The sequence below is a fragment of the Scyliorhinus canicula genome, chromosome 5 (assembly GCF_902713615.1).
Source record: "Scyliorhinus canicula chromosome 5, sScyCan1.1, whole genome shotgun sequence".
Classification (NCBI taxonomy): Eukaryota; Metazoa; Chordata; class Chondrichthyes; order Carcharhiniformes; family Scyliorhinidae; genus Scyliorhinus; species Scyliorhinus canicula.
Window position 1 is genome coordinate 112,148,380 of NC_052150.1, and position 27,939 is coordinate 112,176,318.

Below are 27,939 nucleotides of genomic sequence, written 5' to 3' on the forward strand. Positions count from 1 at the left end.
GGCCCGCAAACCTTCCGCCAATAAACAGGTCCCTCAATTTGCTGATGCCCGCCCTTTGCCACCCCCTAAATCCCCCATCCTTGTTCCCCGGAATGAACCGATGGTTGCCACCCAGTGGAGCCTCCATCGAGCCCCCTGTTTCCCCCCGATGCCGTCTCCACTGTCCCCAGATTCTTAGGGTCGCCGCCACCACCGGGCTCGCGGTAAACCTCTTAGGGGAGAGCGGCAACGGTGCCGTTACCATAGCACCCAGGCCAGTACCTCTACATGACGCCATCTCCATTCTTTTCCACGCCGCCCTTCCCCCCTCCATCACCCATTTATGCACCATTGACACATTGGCTGCCCAATAGTACCCCAGAAGGTTGGCAGCGCCAGCCCGCCTCTATCCCTCCCTCGCTCCAGGAACACCCTCTTCACTCTCGGAGTCCCATGTGCCCACACAAAGCTCCAAATACTGCTAGTCACTCGCCTAAAGAAGGCCCTGGGATAAAGATGGGCAGGCACTGAAAGAGGAACAAGAACCTCGGAAGCACCGTCATTTTGACAGACTGTACCCTCCCCGCCAACGATAATGGCAGCATGTCCCCACCTCTTGAACTCCTCCTCCATCTGATCTACAAGTCTGGTGAAGTTATGCTTGTGAAGAGTCCCCCAGTCCCTGGCCACCTGCACCCCCAGGTACCTAAAGCTCTCCTCTGCCCGCCTAAGCGGGAGCCACCAATTCCTTCCTCCTAGTCTCCAGGGTGCACCACAAACACCTCGCCTAAATTAATTTATAACCTGAAAAGGTCCCAAACTCAGCTAGCAACTCCATCACTCCCCGGCATCCCTCCCACCGGGTCCCGCCACATACAGTAACAGGTCATCGGCATACAACGACACCCTATGTTCCTCCCCCCTCGCACCAAACCTCTCCACCTCTCTGAATCCCTCAACGCCATCGGCTCGATTGCCAGGGCAAACAACAAGGGGGGCAGGGGGCAACCCTGCCTGGTCCCTCAGTAAAGCCGGAAGTACTTCCGACCTCCTCCTATTCGTGACAACGCACGCCATTGGGGCCTCATATAGCAGCCTTACCCATCTAATGAACCCTTCACCAAATCCAAACCTCCCCAACCCTCCCATAGGTACCCCCCACTCCACTCTATTGAAGGCCTTCTCCGCATCCAGTGCCACCACTATCTCTGCCTCCCCCTCAATCGCCGGCATCATGATGACATTCAACAATCTCCGCACATTCGTGTTCAGCTGCCTTCGCTTCACGAAACCTGTCTGGTCCTCGTGCACAACCCCTGGCACACAATCCTCTATCCTGGTGGCCAGGATTTTGCCAGGACCTTAGCATCCACGTTGAGGAGAGATATGGGCCTGTATGAACCACACTGCTGGGGGTCCTTGTCCCTCTTTAAAATTAACGAGATCAGCGCCCGTGACATCGTCGGGGGCAAAGTCCCCCCTTCCCACGCTTCATTGAGTGTCCGCACCAGCAAGGGGCCCAGTAGGTCCACAAACTTTTTATAAAATTCAACCGGGAACCCATCCGGCCCCGGTGCCTTCCCTGACTGCATCTGCCCGATCCCCTTAACTAGCTCCTCCAGCTCAATCAGCGCACCCAACCCCTCCACCTCTCCTCCTGCACCTTCGGGAAAGAAAGCCGTCAAGGAACCTCTCCATTCCCTCCTCTCCCCCGTTGGCTCCGACTGGTACAGTTCCCCGTAAAAGTCCTGAAGACCTCATTCACCTCTATCCCCTTCCGCACCACATTCCCACCTCTGTCTCTCACTCCAGCAATTCCTTAGCCGCATCCCGCTTGCGGAGCTGAAGAGCCAGCATCCTACTCGACTTTTCACCATGTTCGTATACTGCCCCTTGAGCCTTCCTCCACTGTGCCTCCGCCTTCTAGTGGTCAGCAAATCAAATTTAGCCTGCAGGCTGCGCCTCTCCCCCAACAGTCCCTCCTCTGGTGCCTCTGCATACCTCCTGTCCACCTCCAGCATCTTTCCCACCAGTCGATCCCTCTCACTACCTCTCGCTCCTCTCCCTGTGTGCCCGGATGGATATCAGCTCCCCACGAATCACTGCCTTCAGGGCTTCCCGGACCATCCCCACCTGAACCTCCCCCGTATCATTCCACCTCGAGGTACACCCTCAATACTTGCCCGGACCCTCCTACACACCTCTCCTCCGCCAACAACCCCACATCCAACCGCCACAAACGGACATTGGTCCCGCACTCCCCCATCTCCAACTCTATCCAATGCAGAGCGTGGTCGGAGATTGCAATGGCCAAATACTCGGCCCTCCTCCACTCTCGGAATCAGTCCCCTACTCACCACGAAGAAATCTATCTGAGAGTAGACCCTATGTATGTGGGAGAAGAAAGAGTACTCGGGTGCCCTCGGCCTCACAAACCTCCATGGATCCACCCCACCCATCTGATCCATAAACCCTCTCAGTACCTGGCCGCCGCCGGCCTCCTACCCGTCCTAGAGCTGGACCGATCCAGTGAAGGGTCCACACCGCATTAAAGTCCCCCCCCCCCCATGATCAGACCTCCCGCCTCCAGATCCGGGACCCGTCCCAACATACGCCTCAAAGCCCGCATCGTCCCAATTTGGGGCATACACACTAGCCAGTACCACCTTCTCTCCTTGTAGCCTGCCCCTAACCATAACATAGGTACCCCCCTTATCCGCCACCACCTCCGATGCCTCAAACAACACATTTTTCCCCACCAGAATCGCCACTCTATCCCCCGTTCTTCACATCCAACCCAGAGTGGAAAACCTGCCCCACCTATCCCTTTCTCAGGCGGACCTGTCCGCCACCTTCAGGTGGGTCTCCTGAAGCATTGCCACATCTGCCTTTAGCCCCTTCAGGTGAGCCAGTACCCCTCGACCGCTTCACCGGCCCATTCAACCCTCTCGCATTCCAGGTGACCAACCGGATCAGAGGGCGTCCCGCCCCCCTCCCCGTTGACTAGCCATAGCCCGTCGACTGCCCGCCCCAGGCCAGCACCCCCTGCCCGACCAGTCCCACACGCGACAACACCTCTCCTCTGTCCCCCCAGCCCCCACCAGCTCCTTCCTGACCCTACCAGCAGCAACCCGGTATTCCCCTTTCCCCCCCTCCCTTCCTCCCCAGGCTAGGAACCTCCCAGCTGCGAACCGTCCTCCATTGTACTTCCGTTGGTCAGTTAACTTCTGCTGACCCCGGAAACTCCCGCCAATAACCCGATCCCTCCCAAAGTGGATCATCCCCCAATCTATCCCTCCTCCAGGCACCGCTCCAGCGCGGGGAAGAACCAGTTAAGGCCCCGCCTCCCCGTCACCGTCTCCGCCCCCCCAGCCCCGCAGCACGGGAAACCAGAGGAAAGCCCGCGCTTTCGCACTGCCCCACCACCCCCTTCTGACGCAGCTCCCAAATACCAGCCCCACTCCATACCCCCAACCCGACATAGATACAACAAACCCCCCCGACCCTCCCCGCAAGATACACAACTCAACCAATGCCCCACAGCAGAAAAAAACATAGCAGAACAACACCCCCATAAATAACCATATCAAAATTGCAAAAGTACAAAAAAAAACATAGCAACAGCAGAATCCAGCGCTAAGATATTACAACCGACCCCGCAAACCCAAACCCCTAGTTCAAGTCCAGTTTCTCCGTCCGCACGAAGGCCCACGCCTCCTCCGGGGAATCAAAATAATAATTTTGGTCCGAATAAGTTACCCACAGGCGCGCGGGCTGCAATATTCCAAACTACCCCATTCTCCCACTTGCTGCTCTTCACCTTCTTGGCCCAGCACAGAACACACTCCCGATCACTGAACTGGTGGAACCTCACCAGCACCGCACGCGGGGGTTCATTGTCCTTAGGCCTCCTGGCCAGTACTCTGTGTGCTCCCTTCAGCTCCAAGGCAGATGGAAAGACCCGGCCCCCACTAGCGAGTTCAGCATTATAGCCACATAGGTTGTCAGGTCCGACCCCTCCAGCCCCTCCGCAAGGCCCAAGATCCGCAGGTTTTTCCGCCTCATGCGGTGATCAAGCTCCTCGAAGCGTTCCTGCCACTTCTTGTGGAGTGCCTCGTGCCCCTCCACCTTACTCACGAGGACCACGGCCTCCTCCTCTCGTTCAGTGGCCTGCGTCTGCAACTCCTTGATGGCAGCACCCTGGGTGGTCTGAATCTCCGACAGCCTTCTGTTTGTTTCCTGCAGAGAGCTCAGCACCTCAGCCTTGAAGTCTGTGAAGCAGCGCAGGAGAGCAGCTAGTTGCTCCTGGGCCCACTGTTTCCACTCCTCTGGAGCTCTGCCGGTGGCCATCTTGGATCCCTTCCCCCGTTTTTACTGGGGAGCTGCTGCTGCTTTTTCCCCCTTTCCACTCCGAGTTCGAGTCATGGACTGCGGGGAAAGTCGTTCAGCACACCTTCCCCCACCGGGAGACGTCGAAAAATTTCTGTTTTGGGCTCTAAAAAAAGCCGAAAAGTCCGTTTAAAATGGGAGCTCCCAAATGTGTGGCTTCCTACTTCATCACAGCCACCGGAAAGTCGAACCCACTAACATCTTTGATGAGGGAGTGTCCAGGGATATTAGATATATGGATTTCCGAAGACATTTGATAAGTTCCCACGCAAGAGACTAGGAATATAAAGGAAAGAAATGGAATTAAGATGTTTTCACATAAATGAGAAATTGACTAGAGGGTAGGAGAAAGTTAGGAGGGATAATCATAGAATCCCTACAGTGTAGCAGGAGGCCATTTGGCCATCGAGTCTGCACCAGTCCTTGGAAAGAGCACCCTATTTAAGCCCACATCTCCACCTTATCTCCATAACCCAGTAACCCTACCTAAACTTTTAGACAATAAGGGAAATTTTGCATGGCCAATTCACCTAACCTGTATATCTTTAGACTGTGGGAGGAAATTGGAGCTCCCGAAGGAAACCCATGCAACACGGGGAGAAAGTGCAATCTCCAGACAGACAGTCACCCAAGGCTGGAATTGAACCAGGGTTCCTGGAACAGTGAGGCAGCAGTGCTAACCGCTGTGCAACCATTCCGCCCACATGGGCATGTATTTTAATGGACAGGATATGGCTAAGTGGTTTCCACTCGGGATCTGCACTGGCCCCTCAGACTTTCACTATATGTGTGTTATTATTTATAAAATATACATCTCAAAGATTAGATGAAGCAATAGAGAGGAGGATAAAAAAGAGAGCGCAGGGGCAGCATGGTGGTTAGCACTTCTGCCTCACTGCACTGAGGGCACGGGTTTGATCCCAGCCCCGGAGCCACTGTCTGTGTGGAGTTTGCATATTCTCCCCGTGTCTTGGTGGGTATCACCCCCCGCAACCCAAAAAGATGTGCAGGGTAGATAGACTGACCACCCTAGATTGTCCTTTAATTGGGAATAAATAATTGGGTATTCTAAATTTATAAAATGAAAAAAAAAAAGGAGCGCTGCATAAATTTTAAAAAAGTTGCACGTATGGCATCGTTCACATCTTGGGATGTCTCAAAGCACTTTAGAGCCAATGAAGTGCTCTTGCACTGTAGTTAATCTAATTTAGCAAATGTGGCAACCGAATTGTCATGGGGGAGGGGGGGATTCAGTCAAGTGGATAGATTTTGAATGAGTTTAAGTCTTACCCACAGATAAAGCCGAGAATCAACCATGATCTGTATGAGCAGCTACATTGGCTGAATAGTTTATTCCTGTTCCTATGAAGCTTACTTGGTTGCCTGGGGCTTTTCACAGTAGCTTCATTGCAGTGTTAATGTAAGCCTACTTATGACAATAAAAACATTATTATGGGAATCGGAGGAATTCTTTGCATTATCTTTTCCATAAATTAATTTACCATGGGATAGGTTTACTGCTTATTTTGTCCTTCACATTATTCCTACATTTGTACCTCCTTTAATGGCATGGTATTGATTTTATACTGTGAGCACTGTAGAAATGGCAGAGATTGGGCAGGAGTTTGCAGCTACTGCATCACTGGCTGTGGCCCATATTATGTCCTTGCCGCGACTATCTGAACCAGCGTCAAACCTAATAACAGTCTTCACTATAATTGCCTCGCAAACCTGGAATGCTTCAGCATTGCATTCAAATAAGGATTAAGGGCACCAAGGGGAAGCACAATTGTAAGGCTTCAAATCTTCCTCATACGATCATTACTCTGCTGTGCTACTTGGTTTGCCAAAAATGTTCCCAGGTCTACATTTCATTGTTGAGTAATGTGGGATGCGATCTAACGGAAAGGTTTCTAAGTGTCACTTGTGGCGGGATTTGTTGGATGTTTTCCCACCACTACCTAACCAATCTAAATCACTTTTTTGGGCCCTGGGAAGTTTCTCACTGATTCAGCGCACACTTGGAATTCACTGGCCCAACCGGCTTCTCAGAGATCAAGCCACCATTTTGAAAGGTTGCCTCGATCTCTAATTGAGCTTGAGGGTCCCCCACAACACTACCCATGGGCAATGTAGTGAGGACCCCGGAGGGCTCTCCCTCTTCAGGCCACCCCACACTCCCTTAGAGCATTCCCCCCTCACAACATCCCAGACACCCCTACTTACCTGCCCTGCACATACCCCCACCCTTCATATCCCTTCCATGCTCCTTTCATGGGCATAGCCCCCCCCCACACCAGGCCCAGACCCTTGGCGGTGTCACGCTGGCACTGCCACCCTGGGAGAGCACCAACTGGATTTGCAGTGTTAAGAGTGGCAGTGTCAAGGTGCCAGCCGTGCAGTGCCAAAGGACCCGCGTTCCAGGGGGAGGGTCAGGGGGCCACGCTACACTATTCCCGGCCACCCAGGGCTCCGATTGCCCGGGAAACCCCCAGGTGCCAATCCGCCTGGTCCACGTTTGTGTGGACCAGTACTGAACGGTTCCCCACTGATGGCTGATAAGAAGTAGGTTTAAAACCTATTTAAGCACACGAGGCCTGGTCACGTCCATTGTGGGTGGGTGTCTGGTCGGGCTGCCTCACAGGACTTCGGTAAATCGGCGAGGCATCGTGGCTGCCAGGACGCCCGCAGGTGGCTTCTCCTGGTGTTACCAGCCATGTCGCAATCCCGGTCGGGTGCGATGTGCTGGGAGATCGAGCCCGCGGTACATGCATTTCAGTGACAGTGTGATGCAAGGCATATAGTCCTTAAATCCCACAGGTTAGTGGATCGTATCTAACAGCATGTCCCTTCCACTGTTTGCAACTGGCAAGGTACAGATAATAACACACCGGCCCAAGCTTGCAAAGCTCAAAACCCAGTCCAACATTAGATGACATTCTGCGATTGGACAACATTTGCTAAATAATCCTCATTGGGCTAAAATTACACTTAGAACCAATTTGAGAGAGTCAGTTGGGCTCGTAGTGCTGCACATTTGTGCGTATTAGAAGCAGCATGTATTAATATACAGGGCCTGTTCTTTGCAGACAGAAAGAACATGTACACATATGTCCCTGTTTCAGCTGAACAAAATAAGTGATAGCCACTTGCTGGTTCATCCCTCAGGACAACGTCTTGACCAGAATTGAGCTAACTGGTTAAAATTTTCCCACAATACTTCCGACGTTAACTGTCAGTCACCATGAATTGGTGCATTTTCCGTGGACAGGCTTTGGAGAATGCTGCAAGACCTTTTAAAAAAATAATTAATTTTAGTAAGTTTTTAATCTGCTTATTTTCAATCTGTTTTATCATTATCCCCTCAGCAGATGTTCAAAAATCAAGAACATTTTCATATAAATATATAATCTTACCTTAGCACCATATTTTGAATAGTTCATTTCTGTAAGAGTAACAGGACGAAGTTTGTCGATATCTCCAAATGCCACACCAGGTACATAAAGGGCACAAACAACATGAACCCACCTGAAAAGAAAATGCACAACAGGTTACTGAGTGCACTTAGACCACTGAAATCAACAGTACAGACCAATTGACCCGTCATGCTTGTGCTGGCATTTTCAAACAGCAGTCATGGTTTGTCCCACACCCCTCCATTTAGAATATAACCCCACAAATTCCACATCCTCAAGTACCTGTTCTGTATAAAATTATCTTGGGCATCAGCTTTACATCGGAGTGCAAATACTTCTCATCCCCTTTAGATCTTTAGCCAATGATTTTAGATCATTTTCCTTAGGTCATTGATCCATTCACTAGAGGGAATTTTCATTGATCCATTCTCATCATCAAGGCAGCATGGTCGCGCAGTGGTTAGAACTGCAGCTTCACGGACCTGGTTTAATCCCAGCCCCCAGTCACTGTCCATGTGGAGTTTGCACATTCTCCCCGTGTCTGCGTGGATCTTACCCCCACAACCCAAAGATGTGGAGGGTAAGTGGATTGGCCCCACTAAATAGCCCTTTAATTGTATTTTTTTTAAATTCCCATCATGAAGAAAACTTCTGGTGGTTAATTTCAAAGAACAAAGAAAAGTACAGCACAAGAACAGGCCCTATGGCCTTCCAAGACTGAACCTACCATGCTGCCCGTCTGAACTAAAACCCCCTACCCTTCCGGGGACGATAATCCTCTATTCCCATCCTATTCATGTATTTGTCATGATGCCCCATAAACATCAATATCGTATCTGCTTCCACTTCTTCTCCTGGCAGCGACTTCCAGGCTCCTACCACTCTGTGTAAAAAAAAACTTGCGTCGCACATCTCCTTTAAACCTTGCCCCTCTCACCTTAAACCTATGCCCCCCAGTAATTGACTCTTCCATTCTGGGAAAAAACTTCTAACTATCCACTCTGTCCATACCCCTCAATCTTGTAGACTTTTTTTCAGGTCGCCCCTCAACCTCCGTCGTTCCAGTAAGAACAAACCAAGTTTCTCCAACCCCTCCTCATAGCTAATGCCCTCCATATCAGGCAACATCCTGGTAATATCCCATACCATCTCTGAAGCCTCCACGTCCTTCTGGTAGTGTGGTGACCAGAATTGAACACTATATTCCAAGTGCGGCCTAACTAAGGTTCTATAAAGCTGTAACATGACTTGCCAATTTTTAAATTCAATGCCCATCCGATGAAGTATGCCATATGCCTCCTTGACTTATCTTCTCCACCTGAATTGCCACTTTGCCCGTGCACCTGGACATCCAGATCCCTCTGCCTATCAATACTCTAAAGGGATCTGCCACTTACTGTATATTTTCCATCTGTATTACACCTTCCAAAATGCATTACCTCACATTTGTCCGGATTAAACTCCATATGCCATCTCTCTGCCCAAGTCTCCAACCGATCTATATCTTGCAGTATCCGACAGTCCTCAACATTATCCGCAATTCCACCAACCTTTGTGTCGTCCGCAAACTTATTAATCAAACCGGTTACATTTTCCTCCAAATTATTTATATATATATATATTTATAGATAGATATTACAAACAGCAAAGGCCCCAGCACTGATCCCTGAGGAACGCCATAAGTCACAATCCTCCATTCAGAAACGCACGCTTCCACTGCTACCCGGTCTTCTGTGACTGAGCCAGTTCTGTATCCATCTTGCCAGCTCACCTCTGATCCCATGTGACTTCATCTTCTGTACCAGTCTGCCATGAGGGACCTTGTCTGAAATCCATGTAGACAAAATCCACTGCCCTACCCTCAATCATCTTTGTCACTTCCTCAAAGAACTCAATCAAGTTAGTGAGACACGACCTGCCCTTTAAAAAAACCATGTTGCCTCTCACTAATATGTCCACTTATTTCCAAGTGGGAGAAAATCCTGCCTCGAAGAATCCTCTTCAATAATTTGCCTACCACTGATGTAAGGCTCACCGGCCTGTAATTACCTGGATTATCCTTGCTATTCTTCTTAAACAAAGGAACAACATTGGCTTTTCTCCAGAACCCCAAGGTGCCCTCCCAGTTAAGATTTCTGACTCTTTGTTCACTGGAGAACTGTCCTACGTTTTTCACCCTCTCAATACCTGATGTCTTACTCCTTGGTAACATCCTTATAAACTCCTCTGTACCCCTGTAGAAGCCAGGTATTTCAAATACACTTAATATAGGTAAAAAGCTGCTTAAAGCATAAATATTAATTCCCAGTTTTAAAATGAAACATACAATTTCCAAACTCAGTCATGAGTTTGCAAAACACAGAAGTCTGATAAGAACATTACATTTTTTCCAAGGACAAGGGTTGAATCCATGGCAACGAGGAATAAGAATGGAGGTGGAGAGAGAGAGAGAGAAAGACAGAGAGCCAGAGCGAGAGACAGAAAGAGCCAGAAAGTAAAGGAAGAGAATTAGAAAAGAGTTCTGTATTCATATTTCATTTTCATACTTTGACTTCAGACTTTGACTTTTAAAGTTGTGTTCAGGCTATTGTCTCAGAAGATAATACCTGTGATTCTTTGAAGAAAATCAAATTGTCTACAAACTACCTTTTAAATGATTTTCAAGTTGTAACCAATGAACTCCAAATAAAACAATTCTTATTTGCACCTGACAAGTTTTTAACTTGAATTTCTACTGAGTTTCAGTAATGCTCAAGAACAACCGGTAACCTTGAATTGAAGCTCTACTTCACAATCCTAAGTTCCTTCAACCCCCTAAAGTAAATCTATAGCTTGATCAAACTAAATTTAATCTTCAAAACCATATATCAATAAACAAGGTGCACAAGGCAACCAGTGTGATCCAACATTAACGCAGAATAATATATGCATCGCAAATGCGTGCTTTCAACTACGTGAACTCCTTCTAGATATATAATAAACAATTCCAGCTGGTGCAATCCCAGTGGATCTATTACCGATCTCAATACTTTTGTGCTTGGAAAAAGAAAGTGAAATAGGCCAGGATTTTCACTGCTGACCAGCAGGAGATGTAGCAATAGAAACTGGGCAAGGACAGTGTTTGATTTTCTCTGCAACATCAAGATTTCTATGTTAACAGCACCATGGACAGGTTATTGACAGCCAGTTAGCATCTCTGCAATAGAAATGAACTAATATTTGTGGGAAAGGAGGGAAGAGAAGAAAGCTTGAGAGATTATTTGTTATGGTATTACTTTACTCCCATTTAGCAATTTAATATTCAACATGTAACAAATTCATAATTTTACTAAGTTAAAATCCAGATTTTCAAAGTCCTTAAATAATGACAGCTATTTACAATTTATTAAACTGAGTGAAGTAAGATAAATCAGTTAATCCATGATACTCCATGCCTTCACAGTTTGCTTGTAGAAATGGTGACAAATATCGGTAGCAGAATCTGAAAGTCTGCATGGCAAACTGTGTATAATCAATATCATTTTATAACGGGTAACTTCGCATAATCCCTTCCAATTAATTTTAGGATTGTTGCACTTCCAGGTTAGTCTCAGAATTACAAATGGACTAGTAACTAGTAGAATAGTAGAATAGAATTTACAGTGCAGAAGGAGGCCATTCGGCCTATCGGGTCTGTACCGGCTCTTGGAAAGAGCACCCTACCCAAGCTCACACCTCCACCCTATCCCCATAACTCAGTAACCCCACCCAACACCAAGGGCAATTTTGGACACGAAGGACAATTTATCACGGCCAATCCACCTAACCTGCACATCTTTGGACTGTGGGAGAAAACCGGAGCACACAGAGGAAACCACGCACACACGGGGAGAACGTGCAGACTCCGCAAAGACAGTGACCCAAGCCAGGAATCGAACCTGGGACCCTGGAGCTATGAAGCGATTGTGCTAACCACTATGCTGCTGTGAAAATCCTTGCGTAAATAAGAAAGAGGAGTTGATTGGGACTGCAAGTGCGCCAATGAGCAATGGTGGAGCGTTGAAGACAGATATGCTAACCATAGGATTGGGTGGTCTTCCATTAGCAGCTGCACTTGTACAGAGGCCGGTGAGAACACCAAAGACAGGAAAGTCTGACTGCAGCAGTAACCATTCTCAGAAAGCACTTGGCCTGAATAGTTTCCCCTGTCACTTTTTACTGGTGCATGAAATACGTGTTTAAATTCACACCTTTTTGTTCCCAGTGCTAGTTTGTGTGGCAGAATTTCCAACTTTACAGTATCAACCAGGAGTCACTGGGCATGGAAAATAGATCTCCCTCGCACTGCTGCCAGCAAACCAGCAGAAAAGTACATGCATTTGTGCCAGAAATGTCTCATACTTTTGAAAAGTTGTTTTGTTTTAAAAGAGAAACCCCTTTTACCTCCTCTGTAAAAGATATGGAGGAATAAATATTCAATGCAGGTTTCATTTTGAAACCCTGACAGAGCAGACAGATGCCAGGTTCCACCACATCATAAACAGATATGATCTTTAGGCAGAAATCTGCAAAATGTTAATGCTTAACTATGTAAATAGATTTTGTGGCTATATTAACTGGGGCAGGGGTGATGATGCACTTATAGAATTATGCATTGGGCTGTAGAGGGCCCTGAGCATTTGTGGTGCCATGGTCTCAAGAATTTCAAATACAGCTCTGCATACTTAATGACTAACAGTGGGTAAGGACATCCGATGGTTTAGGAAATTTCCAGAGAACAACAGCGTGCTAAGGTTTTCTCTTAGATGGGGTCAGTCAGAGGAAAGTGATGGTTTATGCTGTATAATCTAAATTTAAATAGCAAATGCAATAACAGTTGTAAACAACAGGTAATGTGTGATCAGCTATCGCACATTAAGATATCATGGGAACAAACTTGAAAGAATATATCGAGCCAGAGTTGTCAACTCTAACGCTAATGTATGACGAGTGGGGAATGCTTCAAACCTGGGCATTGCAAAATAAAATACTACTTAATTTGACATTCGAAGAAACACATACAAAAGAGGCCATTAACAACTTTAAAGGGCTTGCAATAAAGGTATTTTTCTTTTATTGAAGAAATAAATACTAGTGAAACAAACCTTCCAGCATCTGTTTCTTTAAAAATTCCATCTACGTTGGGGCACAACTCACAACTGGGTGACGCTCCACATTTACATGCATCACAGAACCAGGGTTCTGTAGAATTTTCAGAGGCAGAACTCATAATAGAGTCACTTTCTCCATCAACACCATAGCAACCTGCCGAAAAAGAGAGAAAATATATTGCGTGAGGACAAAGACTTCACCTCGAGTATGTATTTTATTCTTTCTGAGGAGGTAACGTCACTAGTTAGGCCAGCAATTATCATCCATTTCTCATTTCCCTCGAGAACCATGGGACCCCTTCAGTGCAGAAGGACCCATAAAGTCTGCACCGAACCTCTGAAAAAGCACCCTACCTTGGTCCACTCCCCCCCCTAACCCCACAACCCCATCTAACCTGCACATCTTTGGACCCAATGGGGCAAATTAGCATGGCCAATTCACTTAACCTGCACATCTTTGAACTATGGGAGGAAATCATAGCACCCGAAGGAAATCCATACAGGCACGGGAAGTGCAAACTCCACATAGACGGTCACCCAAGGCCGGAATTGAACCTGGGTCCCTGGCAATGTGAGACACCAGTGCTAGCCACTTTGCCACGCCGAGAAAGTGGTGGTGAGCTACTTTCTTGAGCTGCTGCAGTCCATGTGGTGCAGGTAGGCCCACAGTGCTGTTAAGGAGGGAGTTCAAGGATCTTGATCCAGCGACAATGAAGGATCACAGTGATATAGTTCCAAGTCAGGATGGTATGTTGGTTGGAGGGGCATTTGCATGTCGTGGTGTTCCTTGAATCTGCTGCTCTTGCTCTTCTAGGTAGTAGAGGTTATGAGTTTTAAAGGAGCCTGGTGAGTTGCTGCAGTGCTTCCTGTAGATGGTATGCTGCCACAGTGGTGAATGTTTGACGGTGGTAGATGCCATGAGACCTGGTGAATGATATATGCTGTTGACAGCACTAGCTGGAGATTTATTTTTTTAATTATAAGCGCAAACATCTTCACCCATGTACTTTGGAAAAACTTTACCTACTTGTATTCTGAATGTGAAGTTATCTTAGAAGAAAAACAAATGCTAACATCAAAACCTTTAGAAAATGAATCAAATGAATCACATTTTCCAGACCATGGGCACAAAAAGAGCATTTTAGGTGATGATGTAAAAATAATATTACTAAAGATCAGTAAATAACATGTACAATTCATGGATTCAAACAAAATTTGATTTATCTAAATATTTTTTTAAAATTCAACTTGGCAACATAGCATCTCATTTTGCCATGTTGCATTTCATGATATTGACCTTTCAAACATTTTTATTTAAAACTGCAAGTGTGTATCAAATAACATCACCCATCAAGTTGCTTGCACTTAGTCAGAGGATCCACTGAAAATTAATGAGGGTATATATCAGAGTCGATTTAACGCCAATGAAAATCAACTTTAAATTACATTATTCAACTTTATCCATTATTCTGTAAATATTGCATGAGTGGCAACTTATACTTCATGTATACACCTTGACCCTGCATTTAATTTTATTCTTATTTAAAAATGCACATCAAGATGTGATTTAGGAAGCATAAATCGCAGCCTGGAGCTTCCACTTGATTGGGCTGGGCTTAGTCAATGAAATATAGCTGAAATTAGCACAGAAGATCGCAGAATTTTAAGTACAATTTGCATTCAGCATAACTCAAGTTTCCACATCATTTGTGTTATTTAAGAAACAGCTCGTTGGACTTAAGTCATGCTCACAAAACCGCCATGCTCAGGGTAAATTAATCATTGGGGGTTTCTTTTAATTTCATTCAATTGCAGGTCTTCAGAGAGGTTTTCAAAATTAAGCTCGTTCTTTTGGGAGCGAAGACACTAAAATGTACATTTTAGAAAAGCTTTTACATGCGACATTTCTTTTAATTTACTAAGAAACTGACAAATGTACCACAGCTTAACTTGAAAATAGTATTTTTTTTTAAGCGCGCTTTAATTTAAAATTAGTATGCTTGGAAGTGCTCGACAGACACTGATTAAAATGCTTATTTTTATGATAATCGAATTTCAAACTGTTTTAATTAAATTTCAAGTCACTTTGAAATATACAAAATGGGAATTGTTTAAAAGCAAATTCTTTTTTTTTGAATTACATTTTACTATGCTGTCAGACTGGGTGCTCAGCAATAAGCAAAACAGCTTAAACAGAAACCCAGTTCCATCATAATTAGTATCACTGGAGTGGGGAAGTAAAAAATACAAACGTCAATATCTGTTTTGGTCTTTTTTTGTTCCAAGCTTTACTATATACTTACACTGGGAAATGTACACTTTAATTGTCAGAATCCAAGAAAATATCAACAGACAAAGGCCATTTGGTCCATTAAATGTAATTTTTCCAAAATGCAATCTGTTCTATCATGAACACTAATCAATGTCATGCCCAGAGCAAATAGCCTACAACATTTCTCCAAAGGATGTCAAGCAAAATTTCAAGATATTCATTGTAATGCATAAAATTAAATTCATAGTGAAGTTAAACAAAATAATTTTACTGTACAATAGTTTACCACATAAACAAAACTAATCTTGAGTCACCTTCTTCAAAATTATTTACTTTTAAAAAACATACATGACTAATAAGCTCCTAAACCTGAACATACGAGTCAGTGAAATGTTTGCAAAATAATTTTATTTTTAAATTACTATTTTGCAATTTTTGCAACTCTACTGTATTGAAAAATGCCTAATTTATGTATCTCGCTAATTCACACTTTCAAATAAAATCACATCTGCAACAATTATAATCGGATGTTAATAATAGTAAAGGATTGTAAGTGTTCTGTTTCTCATCCCATCTGTCTATTTTTGTTTTGTCAAAGATTTGACAATGGTTTACAATCTTGACATGATAATAAAGAGATTTGCTGCGTTATATTGATTCCATACACTACTGACAAATGGCTAACAATCCAGCAAGATTCAATATTCTTTTACAACTTAAATACTCCGTACAAAAATCACCAAATAAATGGGGAAAAATGACATTGCCAGTAATTTTTGTGAATGGTTGTCCTGCTCTCCCACCTTAATTCCAGCAGTTCTAGGAAATCAATTGATCAAATTGTACCTCCATTTCTCTCAGCGTAGTATGCTTCTTGAAAATCATCGAACCCAAAAGCTCCAACAAGCATGCAAGCTAGTCATTTATCTCTCTCTTGCACACTTTAAAATTAAGTTTTGAAGTTTGTTCTCAAATAATTTTGAGAAGAAACAATGTTTTTTAGAAAGTAAACAATTCAACTGATGGAATTTATTGATGCACCCTGGGAAACTGTGAATATTGGGTGTGCTCAGGGTGCAGAACCTGACTTTCGCTCAAATAACTATAGTACTATCAAAAATGTCACGGCTAAACTCAAGCTTTTGTGAGACACAGAGACCTTCAAGAAAACGAAAAAACCTTTTATGAATACATTCAAGCACAAGATAACCAAGTAGATTAATTTTAGTTATGGTGTTGTGAAATTAGAGTGTGCATTAGAACTTTACAGACAACAAATACAAATGGTAGAACTAATGTTTTCTGGGAAGAGGTTGAAGTGATTTGCAGGGAAAGCTAATACAGCAGCAGATGTTGACCAGAGATGCACAGTGTTTGCCACCATTCGCAACCCCTCAGACACTGAAGCAACCTCTGGTAGCATGCAGTAAGATCTGGACAGTATTCAGGCTTGGCTGATAAATGCCAAGTAACATTCTACCCACTGCCCTTGACAATAATCATAATAATCTTTATTGTCACAAGAAGGCTTACATTAACACTGCAATGACGTTACTGTTAAAATCCCCGAGTCGCCACACTCCGGCACCTGTTCCGGTACATGGAGGGAGAATTCAGAATATCCAATTCACCCAACAAGCACATCTTTCAGGAGTTCAGGGAGGAAACCGGAGCGCCCGGAGGAAACCCATGCGGACACAGGGAGAATGTGTAGACTCCGCACAGTGACCCAAGCTGGGAATTGAACCTGGGACCCTGGTGCTGTGAAGCAACAGTGCTAACCACTGTGCTACCATGCCGCCCACATATTCAACAGCATCACATCGCCAAGTCATCCATTATCAACAGCCTAGGTCACCTCTGACTGGGAATTCTGAAGTGAGGAACTCACCTCCTGACTCGTGAAAACCTGTCCACCATCTACAAGTCAGGAACATAATGACAGTATTCTCCACTTGCCTGAATGGAGCGCATCTCCAGTAACACTCAAAAAACTCGACACCATTCAAGACGAAGCAACCCGCTTGACCACCATCCATTACCTTAAACATTTGCTCCTTCTATCACAGCCACAGTGGCAACAACATGTATGCAGTGCAGCAACTTTTCAAGGCTCCCTTGAAAGCACATTCCAACCCCATACCCTCCACCACTGGAAGATCAGGAACAACAGATGCAAGGGAACACCATCACCTGCAAGTTCCCCTTAAATCATGCACAATCCTGACTTGGAACTATATTGTAATTTCTTTCTTCACTATTGCCAGGACAAAATCCTGAAACTTCTTTCCAAACTTACACTCCTTGAACTACTACACTTCAAAAGGGATTGACAACAAATGCTAGTCCTGCTAGTGATACTCATAACCATGAATTAAAATATCCTGAGGACCACCACACATCAGGCGAGGGGCAAGGTTACGAAGACGGGCCTTCATGAATAATGGTGGAAGTACATGCTGTTACAATCTCAAAGTTTATAAGATTGTTAAGTTTTGGGACTGTGACTTTTAGAGTAAAATGAAGGGGTTCATGTGACCTGTTCTAATGTCCGTCTGACAATTGGCCTGGGTAAGGGGACTGTTAAAAATTCAAGACAGGGGGCAGATTCCTTTGCAGGAGAAAAGGTGCAAGGTGTTCAGACTTGGGACAATTGCAGCAACATGACTTTATAGTAGTTAGAAGGCAAGTCTCCGAAGTTTCAGGAGTGTTGAGAATATCACGTTGCAAACAGCCATGCTGTGATCTGTTCATTTATTTCCAAGAGACAGTTGGGATCTCAAGGATAGCTAATCAGCATTTCTACCTGAACACAAGGCCCATGTGATTCACATTGCCATGGAGATGTACTGTGAACGAGGAAGAATTTCCAAGACATCCCTGAAGCACTTAGACTCAGGTAGCCTGCCAGGATCCAGAAGAGAGAGCAGAGAGCAACGGAGGCCAACAGTCCCCGAGATTCACCATGCAGGAATGCACGTGGGTTGCTCGATTTTGAAAATCATACAGTTAAATGTTATCAGGCTGAGAAAGGAAAGGAACCAAAGTAAATCATCAGGAACTGAGAGTCACTTTGGATTAGTTCCGGGGCAAATTAAATGACTACTTAGTAGACAGTGGAAGTTTACCTGTGAAGTAGGTTAATCAGTTGCATTAAAAGTAAAAGTGGAGGGTTCTGTTTTGTACTTTAATGTACAAGTTTCCTTCAAGTTTTTGGTTAGTAGTGCTTAGTCTGTTCATTACAGTAGAAGTCTTATAAGGTAAAATCCTGTTGTGTCATCCTTGCAACTATCAGTCGGAGCTCAAATTTATTTTTAAAAGTTAACACGCACAACGTTAACAAAAGCTGGACAAACTAGATGCAGAGAAGATGTTCTGTCTGGTTGGATACGGTGTAGACCATTTAAGACTGAGATGAGGAAAAGTTTCTTTACTCAAAGGTAGTGAACCTGTGGAATTCTCTACCACAGAAGGTTGTGGAGGGCAAGTCAATAAATGTATTGAAGAAAGAGATAGATAATATTTTAGATTTTAATGGCATCAAGGGGTATGGGGAGAAAGCAGGAATATGGCATTGAAATCAAGCATCAACCATGGTCATATTGGACAGAGCAGTAAGAAGTCTTACAACACCATGTTAAAGTCCAACAGGTTTGTTTCGAATCACTGGCTTTTGGAGCACAGCTCCTTTCTCACCTGAGTAATAACTGCAAAATCATGAAAGATCTATATATTTGGTTAAATGTAGGACATTTGAAGTCATACTGCAGTCAGCTACATGCAGATGTATTTGCATGATGGGTAAAGTTGAGTTGATCAAAACATCAGAAGCTTTTAATTCATAACAAATAATATTAGGCTTAAAATGTCATGTTAAATGTGAGTGGTAGTACAGCAGCAGCTGGTATTTATCTTTTCACAATATCTGAGCTGGTACACAACAAAGGGTCAAACTATTTTTTTCTTTGAGGGTTCCTTTTGAGGTTTTCTCAAGGGTCACCTTTTAATTTTCGGAGATAATATTTTAGATTTCAGTGGTCTTCGATCTAAAGATTAAGTTATAAACCAACATTGTCAAAGCAGGTATTTGCAAACTTGCATTAGGCCTCTAATAAAGAATATTAAAGAAGAAACTCAGTACTAGTTATGCAGCCAAGAGTCCAACAACAATTAAAGTTTTCCTTCACGCACCATTGCATCCGCACCCTCTCTCTCTCTCTCCCCCCCCCCCCCCTAACTTCACAGTAATTTAATTGCATTGTTACTGTAAACCTACTTGTGACACTAATAAAAAATATATATTATTAACCAGCTGTCTTCATCTAGTGGCTGATAGTAAAGCAGACTTTAAGGATATTAAAGCTAACTTTTCTGGATTGGACTCCAAACATTTTCTACACATAAAAATTTACTTTTTAAAAACACATGATGGGCAAAAAAACTGTGTGTACAGGCGGGTACTTGTATAGCAGAAACATTTAAAGAAAAACTGAGATAACAGGAAAATAACTGGGTTTCCCCCTACAATATGTATTTCTCCCTCTCATCCAGATCTCTATTTTAAACTTTATTCCCAATATAATTCATCAGTCAAATATAAAGGAGGTTAATGGAAAAGTTTTAAATGTTTTTTCTTTTTTGATTATTATTATTCCAACAACAGATTTTAAACATGAAAACGAAGCCAAGGAGTGTTTTTAGAAAGAAAAATAAAGTATTTTTATAAAACATTGAGAAACCATACACATAAACAAAAATAAATTGCAAGTGTGAAAGAGAGCAACGTTGCCTTTTGTCTGTTGCCCTCACCCTCTCTCTCCTGCCCTGAGAGGCCTCCTTCTCCCCTAATCCTTGTTGTCTCTCTCACACTCGGACACAGCCGTATCTGCTTTAGCTGCACCGGATGCATAATTTTTTTGGCCTCTCTTTCCTCCTGCTCTTGCTGTTTTTCCAATCACAAATTCTGTCTGTGAAGGAGCTAGAAGATTGGAAGAGGAGAAACTCATAACTGGAGGAGCTGTGTACCATGCATGGGAGAGACTGAATGTGTGAATGGAGAAGCAGCTCCTCACAGGTTCTGTCTCAGGTTTGTTGCTTCTCCAAATCATAACTGCATGTTTTCCCACAGGATGCTGGCAATTGTTCAACCTCGGACCAGAGTAGCGCAAGAGCTACATTAGGTAATATTTCATGCGGGCGACCCTTCTTGAATTTTTCACCTTTCTGCTCTTTCATGGACTATTTGTGATGCTGAGGATGAATTTGCCAATCGTCCCCATGTACGTTGAATCTTTATTACTCACCTTAAAAGTATGAAAAGGAAAAAATGTAAGACTTGCTCCAAGAGTTGGGGCATAACTGGGGCAGAACTAAGTGCTCCACTGTATCTCGCTTCATGCAGCCATTCATCACAGTAAGTGTAGTGTCATATATTTCCCTAGTAACAGCAGGAAAACAAATTTAGAAAGGCATGATAGGATGCAATCTGCTCAGCAACAGGTAGATACCTGCCTAATGGCAGCAGCACCCAGCATTCAAAAGGCATGATGAGATGTTACTTTCCTATTAACCAGATTATCAGGCATCTAGACAGAAACAGGTGTAAATTGCCCGATTAGTATAAACAATTACCTAGACACAGTAAGAAGTCTTACAACACCAGGTTAAAGTCCAACAGGTTTGTTTCAAACACGAGCTTTCGGAGCACGGCTCCTTCTTCAGGTGAAGGAGCCATTCACCTGAAGAAGGAGCCGTGCTCCGAAAGCTCGTGTTTGAAACAAACCTGTTGGACTTTAACCTGGTGTTGTAAGACTTCTTACTGTGCTCACCCCAGTCCAACGCCGGCATCTCCACATCATAATTACCTAGACGACTGAGAGATCAGTGAAGGTATGCAAATGCAAATATTTAGCATCATGGAATTTGAAAGAGGCACAGAATGAAGAATCAAAGGGGAATAGTATAATTGCCAGCACTCTCCGAAGCAGACATCTAACAGTCCCAGAGGCCAGTTCACATCTAACAGCCTGAAGCCAGATCACAACTCAGAGCCAGGAGGCTAAACCCATATCTAGCCAAGGCCGTACAGAAATCTTCGTAAACGCAGTTTTAAATATATCTGCTGGACCAGAAAATACTTTCCCAGATTTGATTAGCAGCCCTGTATTGTGTGGTGACTTCCAGATTTATTTAATTTGGATATTGTTTGGGGAAGGGGGATATTTTATAGAGTTCAGGGACCCAAGATATATTTTGGAACAAGGGGTACGTTCTACATAAACTGTGTGTTTAAGTGATTCATACACTTAATTGTCCTAGAGTACTGCAGTCCAGTTTGTGTGTATTTCTCTTTAATTTCATAAATAGTCTTTAATAATTGTTACATTATATTTGGGCTGGTTATTCTCACTGGGAATTCCCGTGAATCCTCACACCATTCCAGAAACAAAACTATACACCCTCACGATACGGTGTTTCAAGTTGGGATACCCTCGCAAAATGCTATTACCATGGTTTATGGCAGTAGAAAGCACAAGTCAGCTTTGAATTTGATTCTATGGGCAGAAAGCATCAGAATCAAACCCTATCTGAACATCCACATATGTGCACTAGTTTCAAGAGATGCAAGATAGAAATGATGCACAGGAATCCTGACTATTTTCCACTCATTAATCCAGAGCTAGCCTTAAATGATTTTGAGTTAGCCCTGTGATTTTGCTATAGGTAGAGGTTAATTTCCACATTCTTGAACACTCTTTGTTAGATGACAACGTAGGCCATGCTCCCAATAATTTTACACGCTTTCAATTATATTTGTGGCTCATTGGTTTGGACTGCTTTTTGAGAAAGGTTGAGGACTCCAAAGGTAACATCAGAGCTGGAAGTCACAGAAATTGTGATTTAACCCTAAAGAGCACCCAACAGATTTCAGTGAGGCCCCTTTATTGACAATAGTTTAAATCCACTTCTGGGAGGTTCAATGCATTATAGTGGAGCAAGGATTGCTTTGTCGAGAACATCTTCAGCAAAAATGCCGGTGATCAGAAAGTCAAATACTGATAATAAAGGCTCTCTAAAGATATGGAATGTAAGAAATATTATGCAGTACTGTCAATCAATCCATGAATATGAGTCTCAAATGTGTAAACTAAATCCACAACACCCAATACTTCTATGATTAAAAATCATTTAAGGAAATCATCGTGTAAATAATTTAAAAATGCAAAGGCAATCTAATAGATGAATAGCTAAGAGATCAGTTTTCCAAAAATCCAGAGTACCAAGTACAAACCAAATTCAAGCACAAAACATCAGAGTTGTTCTACTTTTTTAAAAAAACTTTGTATTTTAAAGGTCTCCCATTTCTGATACCACTCAGATATATCAAAGTAATTTCCCAGTTCCACCTTTATAAGTCATTACACATGTTTTCTGTCAACTATGCATCAGGTAGAAAACTGGTGCTATAACCAACTATGCACTACAACCTGCACCGGGGAAGTGAAAATCGGCAGGACTGTCTGAACAGGACTCTGGGTCAATCTTGCTGTGTTCCAATTCCTTGTACCGCATAGTGGCCCAATATTTCTATTTGATCCACTGCCTTTTGTTTCTTTGCAACCTTCAAAATAAATGCTCGAGTTTGAAGAGTAGGAAAAAGAGAAATCAGCACATGCTTTGGAGGCCAATATGTTGATTTTGTGTGTTCACTCAGATGAGGGATCTTAACCCTCTGCCTCTCTACTTGTGGAGATGCCGGCGTCACACTGGGGTGAGCACAGTAATAAGTCTTACAACACCAGGTTAAAGTCCAACAGGTTTGTTTCGAATCACTAGCTTTCGGAGCACTGCTCCTTCCTCAGGTGAATGAAGAGGTGGGTTCCAGAAGCACATATAAAGACAAAATCAATGATGCAAGGCTATACTTTGAATGCGAGTCATTGCAAGTAATTAAGTCTTTGCAGGTCCAAACGGAGCAACTGGAGAGAGGGATAATCACAGGTTACAGAGGTGTGAATTGTCTCAAGCCAGGACAGTCGATAGGATTTCGCAAGGCCAGGTCAGATGGCGGTGGGTGAATACAATGACTCATGAATCCAAGGTCCCGGTCGAGGCCGTACTCATGTGTGCGGAACTTAGCTACAAGTTTCTGCTCGGCGATTCTGCGCTGTCGTGCGTCCTAAAGGCTGCCCTGGAGAACGCTTCCCTGAAGATCAGAGGCTGAATGCCCTTGACTGCTGAAGTGTTCCCCGACTGGAAAGGAAAATTCCTGCCTGCCGATTGTCGTGCAATGTCCATTCATCCTTTGTCGCAGTGTCTGCATGGTCTCGCTAATGTACCACACTTTGGGACATCTTTCCCACAGCGTATGAGGTAGACAACGTTGGCTGAGTTGCACAAGTATGTACCATGTACCTGGTGGGTGATATTCTCATGGGTAATGGTGGTGCCCATGTCAATGACCTGGCACGTTTGCAAAGATTGCCATGGCAGGGTTGTGTGGTGTCGTGGTCGCTGTTCTGAAGACTGGGTAGTTTGCTGAAAACAAGGATTTGTTTGAGGTTGCGCGGTTGTTTGAAGCTAAGTAGTGGGGTGTGGAGATGATCTTGGTAAGATGTTCGTCTTCATCGATGACATGTTGAAGGCTGCAACAAAGTTATCGTAGTTTCTCTGCTCCGGGGAAGTACTGGACGACGAAGGGTACTCTATCAGGTGTGTCCCATATTTGTCTTCTAAGGAGGTTGGTGCGGTTTTTTGCTATGGCGCCGTGGAACTGTCTATCGATGAGTCGAGTGCCATATCCCATTCTTACGAGGGCATCTTTCAGCGTCTGTAGATGTCGGTTACACTCCTACTCGTCTGAGCAGATCCTGTGTAAGAGCTTGGCCATAGAAACTTAACGTCAGTGTCTATATGCGCGATCTTTCTGGAGATCCTCTCCACTTTGAGACGGCAGTTTGCGGTGTCGATGGTAGCCATGATGTGGAGATGACGGCGTTGGACTGGGGTGAGCACAGTAAGAAGTCTTACAACAGCAGGTTAAAGTCCAATAGGATTGTTTCAAACATGAGCTTTCGGAGCACTGCGCCTTCCTCAGGTGATTCACTGTCACTGACATTAAGTTTCTACAACATTCACCCAACGAAGGAGCAGTGCTCCGAAAGCTCATGTTTGAAACAAACCTGTTGGACTTTAACCTGGTGTTGTAAGACTTCTTACTGTGCTTACCCCAGTCCAACGACGGCATCTCCACATCACTGAATGCAATGACATTGTGACTGTCAGACAGACCAAAGGCAAAGACCTTAAACAGGCTCAAAGCAATGACCAGGACCTGAAACAAATTTCATTTCATTTCGAAGGGGCATGCCCCACCTCCTTTGAGAAATGGCAGGATACATTCACCACACAGGACCGGCTAGTCCTCAAAGATGGTCTGTACTTGGTCCCGACTAGGGACCGCAACCAAATTATTTGTCAAAACCACAATATCCAAGGCCATCAGGGGGCAGGAACCACAGGTGAGTGTATGAAGCACTTGGGCTGGTGACCAAATCAAGGATAGGAAAGTAAGATATTACACTGATAATTGTATCATCTGCGCACAAAAAGTCCTGACAAAGGCTCACAAAGGGGAACTGAGACATACCCTCTCTGTGGAAGGCCCCTAGATAAATCTACAGATTGACTGTATTGGTCCCCTACCACCCGGCACGGGAGGTTACAAATACATCCTGACTATGGTGGACACTTTTACTAAATATGTGGAAGCCTTGCCGACTCATACTAACACGGCCAAGAGCATAGCTGACATCCTAGTCCAGCAAATCTTCACGAGGTGAGGATTCCGTGGCAGCATGACTCAGACTAGGGCCCTCACCACCACATCACCTTAGAAGGGATTGATCGACCCCATGGTCCCCCTAACCCTCACCCCGTACCCCAGGATCCGGATACCCACCCTGTGCCACCGGATCTGGACCAAGGTTCCCTTATTTCATCCCAAACCATAAGACCGTAAGACATAGGAGCGGAAGTAAGGCCATTCGGCCCATCGAGTCCACTCCACCATTCAATCATGGTTGATTTCAACTCCATTTACCCGCTCTCTCCCCATAGCCCTTAATTCCTCGAGAAATCAAGAATTTATCAATTTCTGTCTTAAAGACACTCAACGTCCCGGCCTCCACCGCCCTCTGTGGCAATGAATTCCACAGACCTACCACTCTCTGGCTGAAGAAATTTCTCCTCATCTCTGTTCTAAAGTGACTCCCTTTTATTCTAAGGCTGTGCCCCCGCGTCCTAGTCTCCCCTGCTAATGGAAACAACTTCCCTACGTCCATCCTATCCAAGCCATTCATTATCTTGTAAGTTTCTATTAGATCTCCCCTCAACCTCCTAAACTCCAATGAATACAATCCCACGATCCTCAGACGTTCATCGTATGTTAGGCCTACCATTCCTGGGATCATCCGTGTGAATCTCCGCTGGACCCGCTCCAGTGCCAGTATGTCCTTCCTGAGGTGTGGGGCCCAAAATTGCTCACAGTATTCTAAATGGGGCCTAACTAGTGCTTTATAAAGCCTCAGAAGTACATCCCTGCTTTTAAATTCCAAGCCTCTTGAGATAAATGACAACATTTCATTTGCTTTCTTAATTACGGACTCAACCTGCAAGTTTGCCTTTAGAGAATCCTGGACTAGGACTCCCAAGTCCCTTTGCACTTTAGCATTATGAATTTTGTCACCGTTTAGAAAATAGTCCATGCCTCTATTCTTTTTTCCAAAGTGCAAGACCTCGCACTTGCCCACGTTGAATTTCATCAGCCACTTCTTGGACCATTCTCCTCCTAACCCCGAGGGCCCTTGGTGTGAAATCCAGCCTGAGGATACTCTGACAAACCAGAATACCAACAAACCCTACCTTCTCCAGGGCACCTGGCACCGGGAATCCCGAAAACCCTTGGTACAGCGCTCAACACAAGAGCCAGGAGAACAGCCCGGCCCAAATAGGTTCCCCCCTCAGAAGAAGTATCAGGCTATTTCTGTCATAACCCTCCCATAAACAGCTCATTTGGTTGTGAGACGAAGAACATATTTATCCAGACATGCAACATTTTATCTTTTAAGTCCCAAAAGGGGAAGCAAAGATCTACACAGGTTTCATGAGTATTACAAAACCTTAATTGGCCTTCTGTTCTCAACAGGTACAGCATGCCAGATAGCATGTGATTTTTCTTGTGCTTCTTCCCGTTAAAAACAGCATATCAAATAGTAAGCAATGATTCTTCCATAGTTCTTCCCGTAAAAACGACTGCACAGCAGATAGTATGTGATTCTTCTCATGATTGTTAACGTGATTCACGCAGTTTCCAGCTGCATGAACTCCAAAGGAAAGTGTAAGCCACTTAAACACGGAGTTCTGAACAACTCCTGCTGATGACACTATATTCAAAATGTTTTTTATGCACTTTGCTTGTTTTAAAAACGGGGGGGGGGGGGGGGGGGATTATAAGACATTCTAGTGGGTGAGGAAGGGTAAAAGGGTATTAGGTATTGTTGAATAATAACAGATGCTCCCTTGATCTCTCCTCCTGAATGAATTATTTCTGTGCAACTCCTCGTCCTCGTCCCAGAATAGTCACAGCAACTCAGGACTACTCAGGACTAGGATGCCACACTAACAGAAGACCAGAAGATTGGCCTACGATACCCTGGCTATTTGTGGTTCATGCCGGGCAGCACGGTGGCGCAGTGGGTTAGCCCTGCTGCCTCACTGTGTTGAGGTCCCAGGTTCGATCCCGGCTCTGGGTTACTGTCCGTGTGGAGTTTGCACATTCTCCCCGTGTTTGTGTTGGTTTCGCCCCCACAACCCAAAGATGTGCAGGCTCGGTGGATTGGCCACACTAAATTGCCTCTTAATTGGAAAAATTAATTGGGTACTCTAAATTTATTTATTTTTTTAATTAAAATATGAGGTTCATGCCACCGAATAAATGGAGGTGAGCATGAGGATGGTATTCTATGGGTACGCCCCAATAAGAGTGTCATCCATGGTTGCAACAACCAGAGGGTGGTGTACAGGAAGGATAATGGTAGCTCCAACAACTGTTCCCAATGGATAACCCTCACGAGTGATTGGTAGTCATACACTAACCATGGGTGAATAATAATAATAATAATAATAATCTTTACTGTCACAAGATGGCTTACAGCAACACTACATGAAGCCACTGTGCAAAGCTTCTCGTTGCCACATTCCGGCGCCTGTTCGGGTACACAGAGAGAGAACTTAGAATGTCCAAATTACCTAACAGCCCGTCTTTCGGGACTTGGGGGAGGAATCCGGAGCGCCCGGAGGAAACCCACGCAGTCACAGGGAGAACGTGCAGACTCCGCACAGACAGTGATCCAAGTCAGGAATCGAAGCTGGGACCCTGGCACTGTGAAGCAACAGTGCTACCCACTGTGCTACCGTACATGGAGCTAGCCTGTGTAGCATATGGCCAAAAGGGGTGGGAATTGGGACAGAGGTGCCCATATAAGGTCATACAGAACGAGTAATTTTATGACAAAATTAAAATAGATTAAGGCCAACATCTAGCACGTCCCTCCCTACTTGTCCTGAAACCACCCCAGCGCCCCAAAACAGGTTATTACTAAACACATACAGGGAAGGTACTACTCAGTAACACCTACTACAAATAGGTACTAGTAGTGATCGACCCAGCCAGAACACAACTTCCAGACTGGTG

At 44.6% G+C, this 27,939-nt stretch overlaps 1 protein-coding gene across 1 annotated transcript in view; it reads right to left on the reverse strand.

The window, feature by feature from the left end:
- phf14 (PHD finger protein 14) overlaps positions 1-27,939 on the reverse strand; it is a 303,809-nt gene that overhangs the window by 213,287 nt on the left and 62,583 nt on the right. The window contains 2 exon segments of the mRNA XM_038796438.1: positions 7,785-7,896; positions 12,908-13,067. Of these exon segments, the coding sequence (XP_038652366.1) occupies positions 7,785-7,896; positions 12,908-13,067 (272 nt within the window).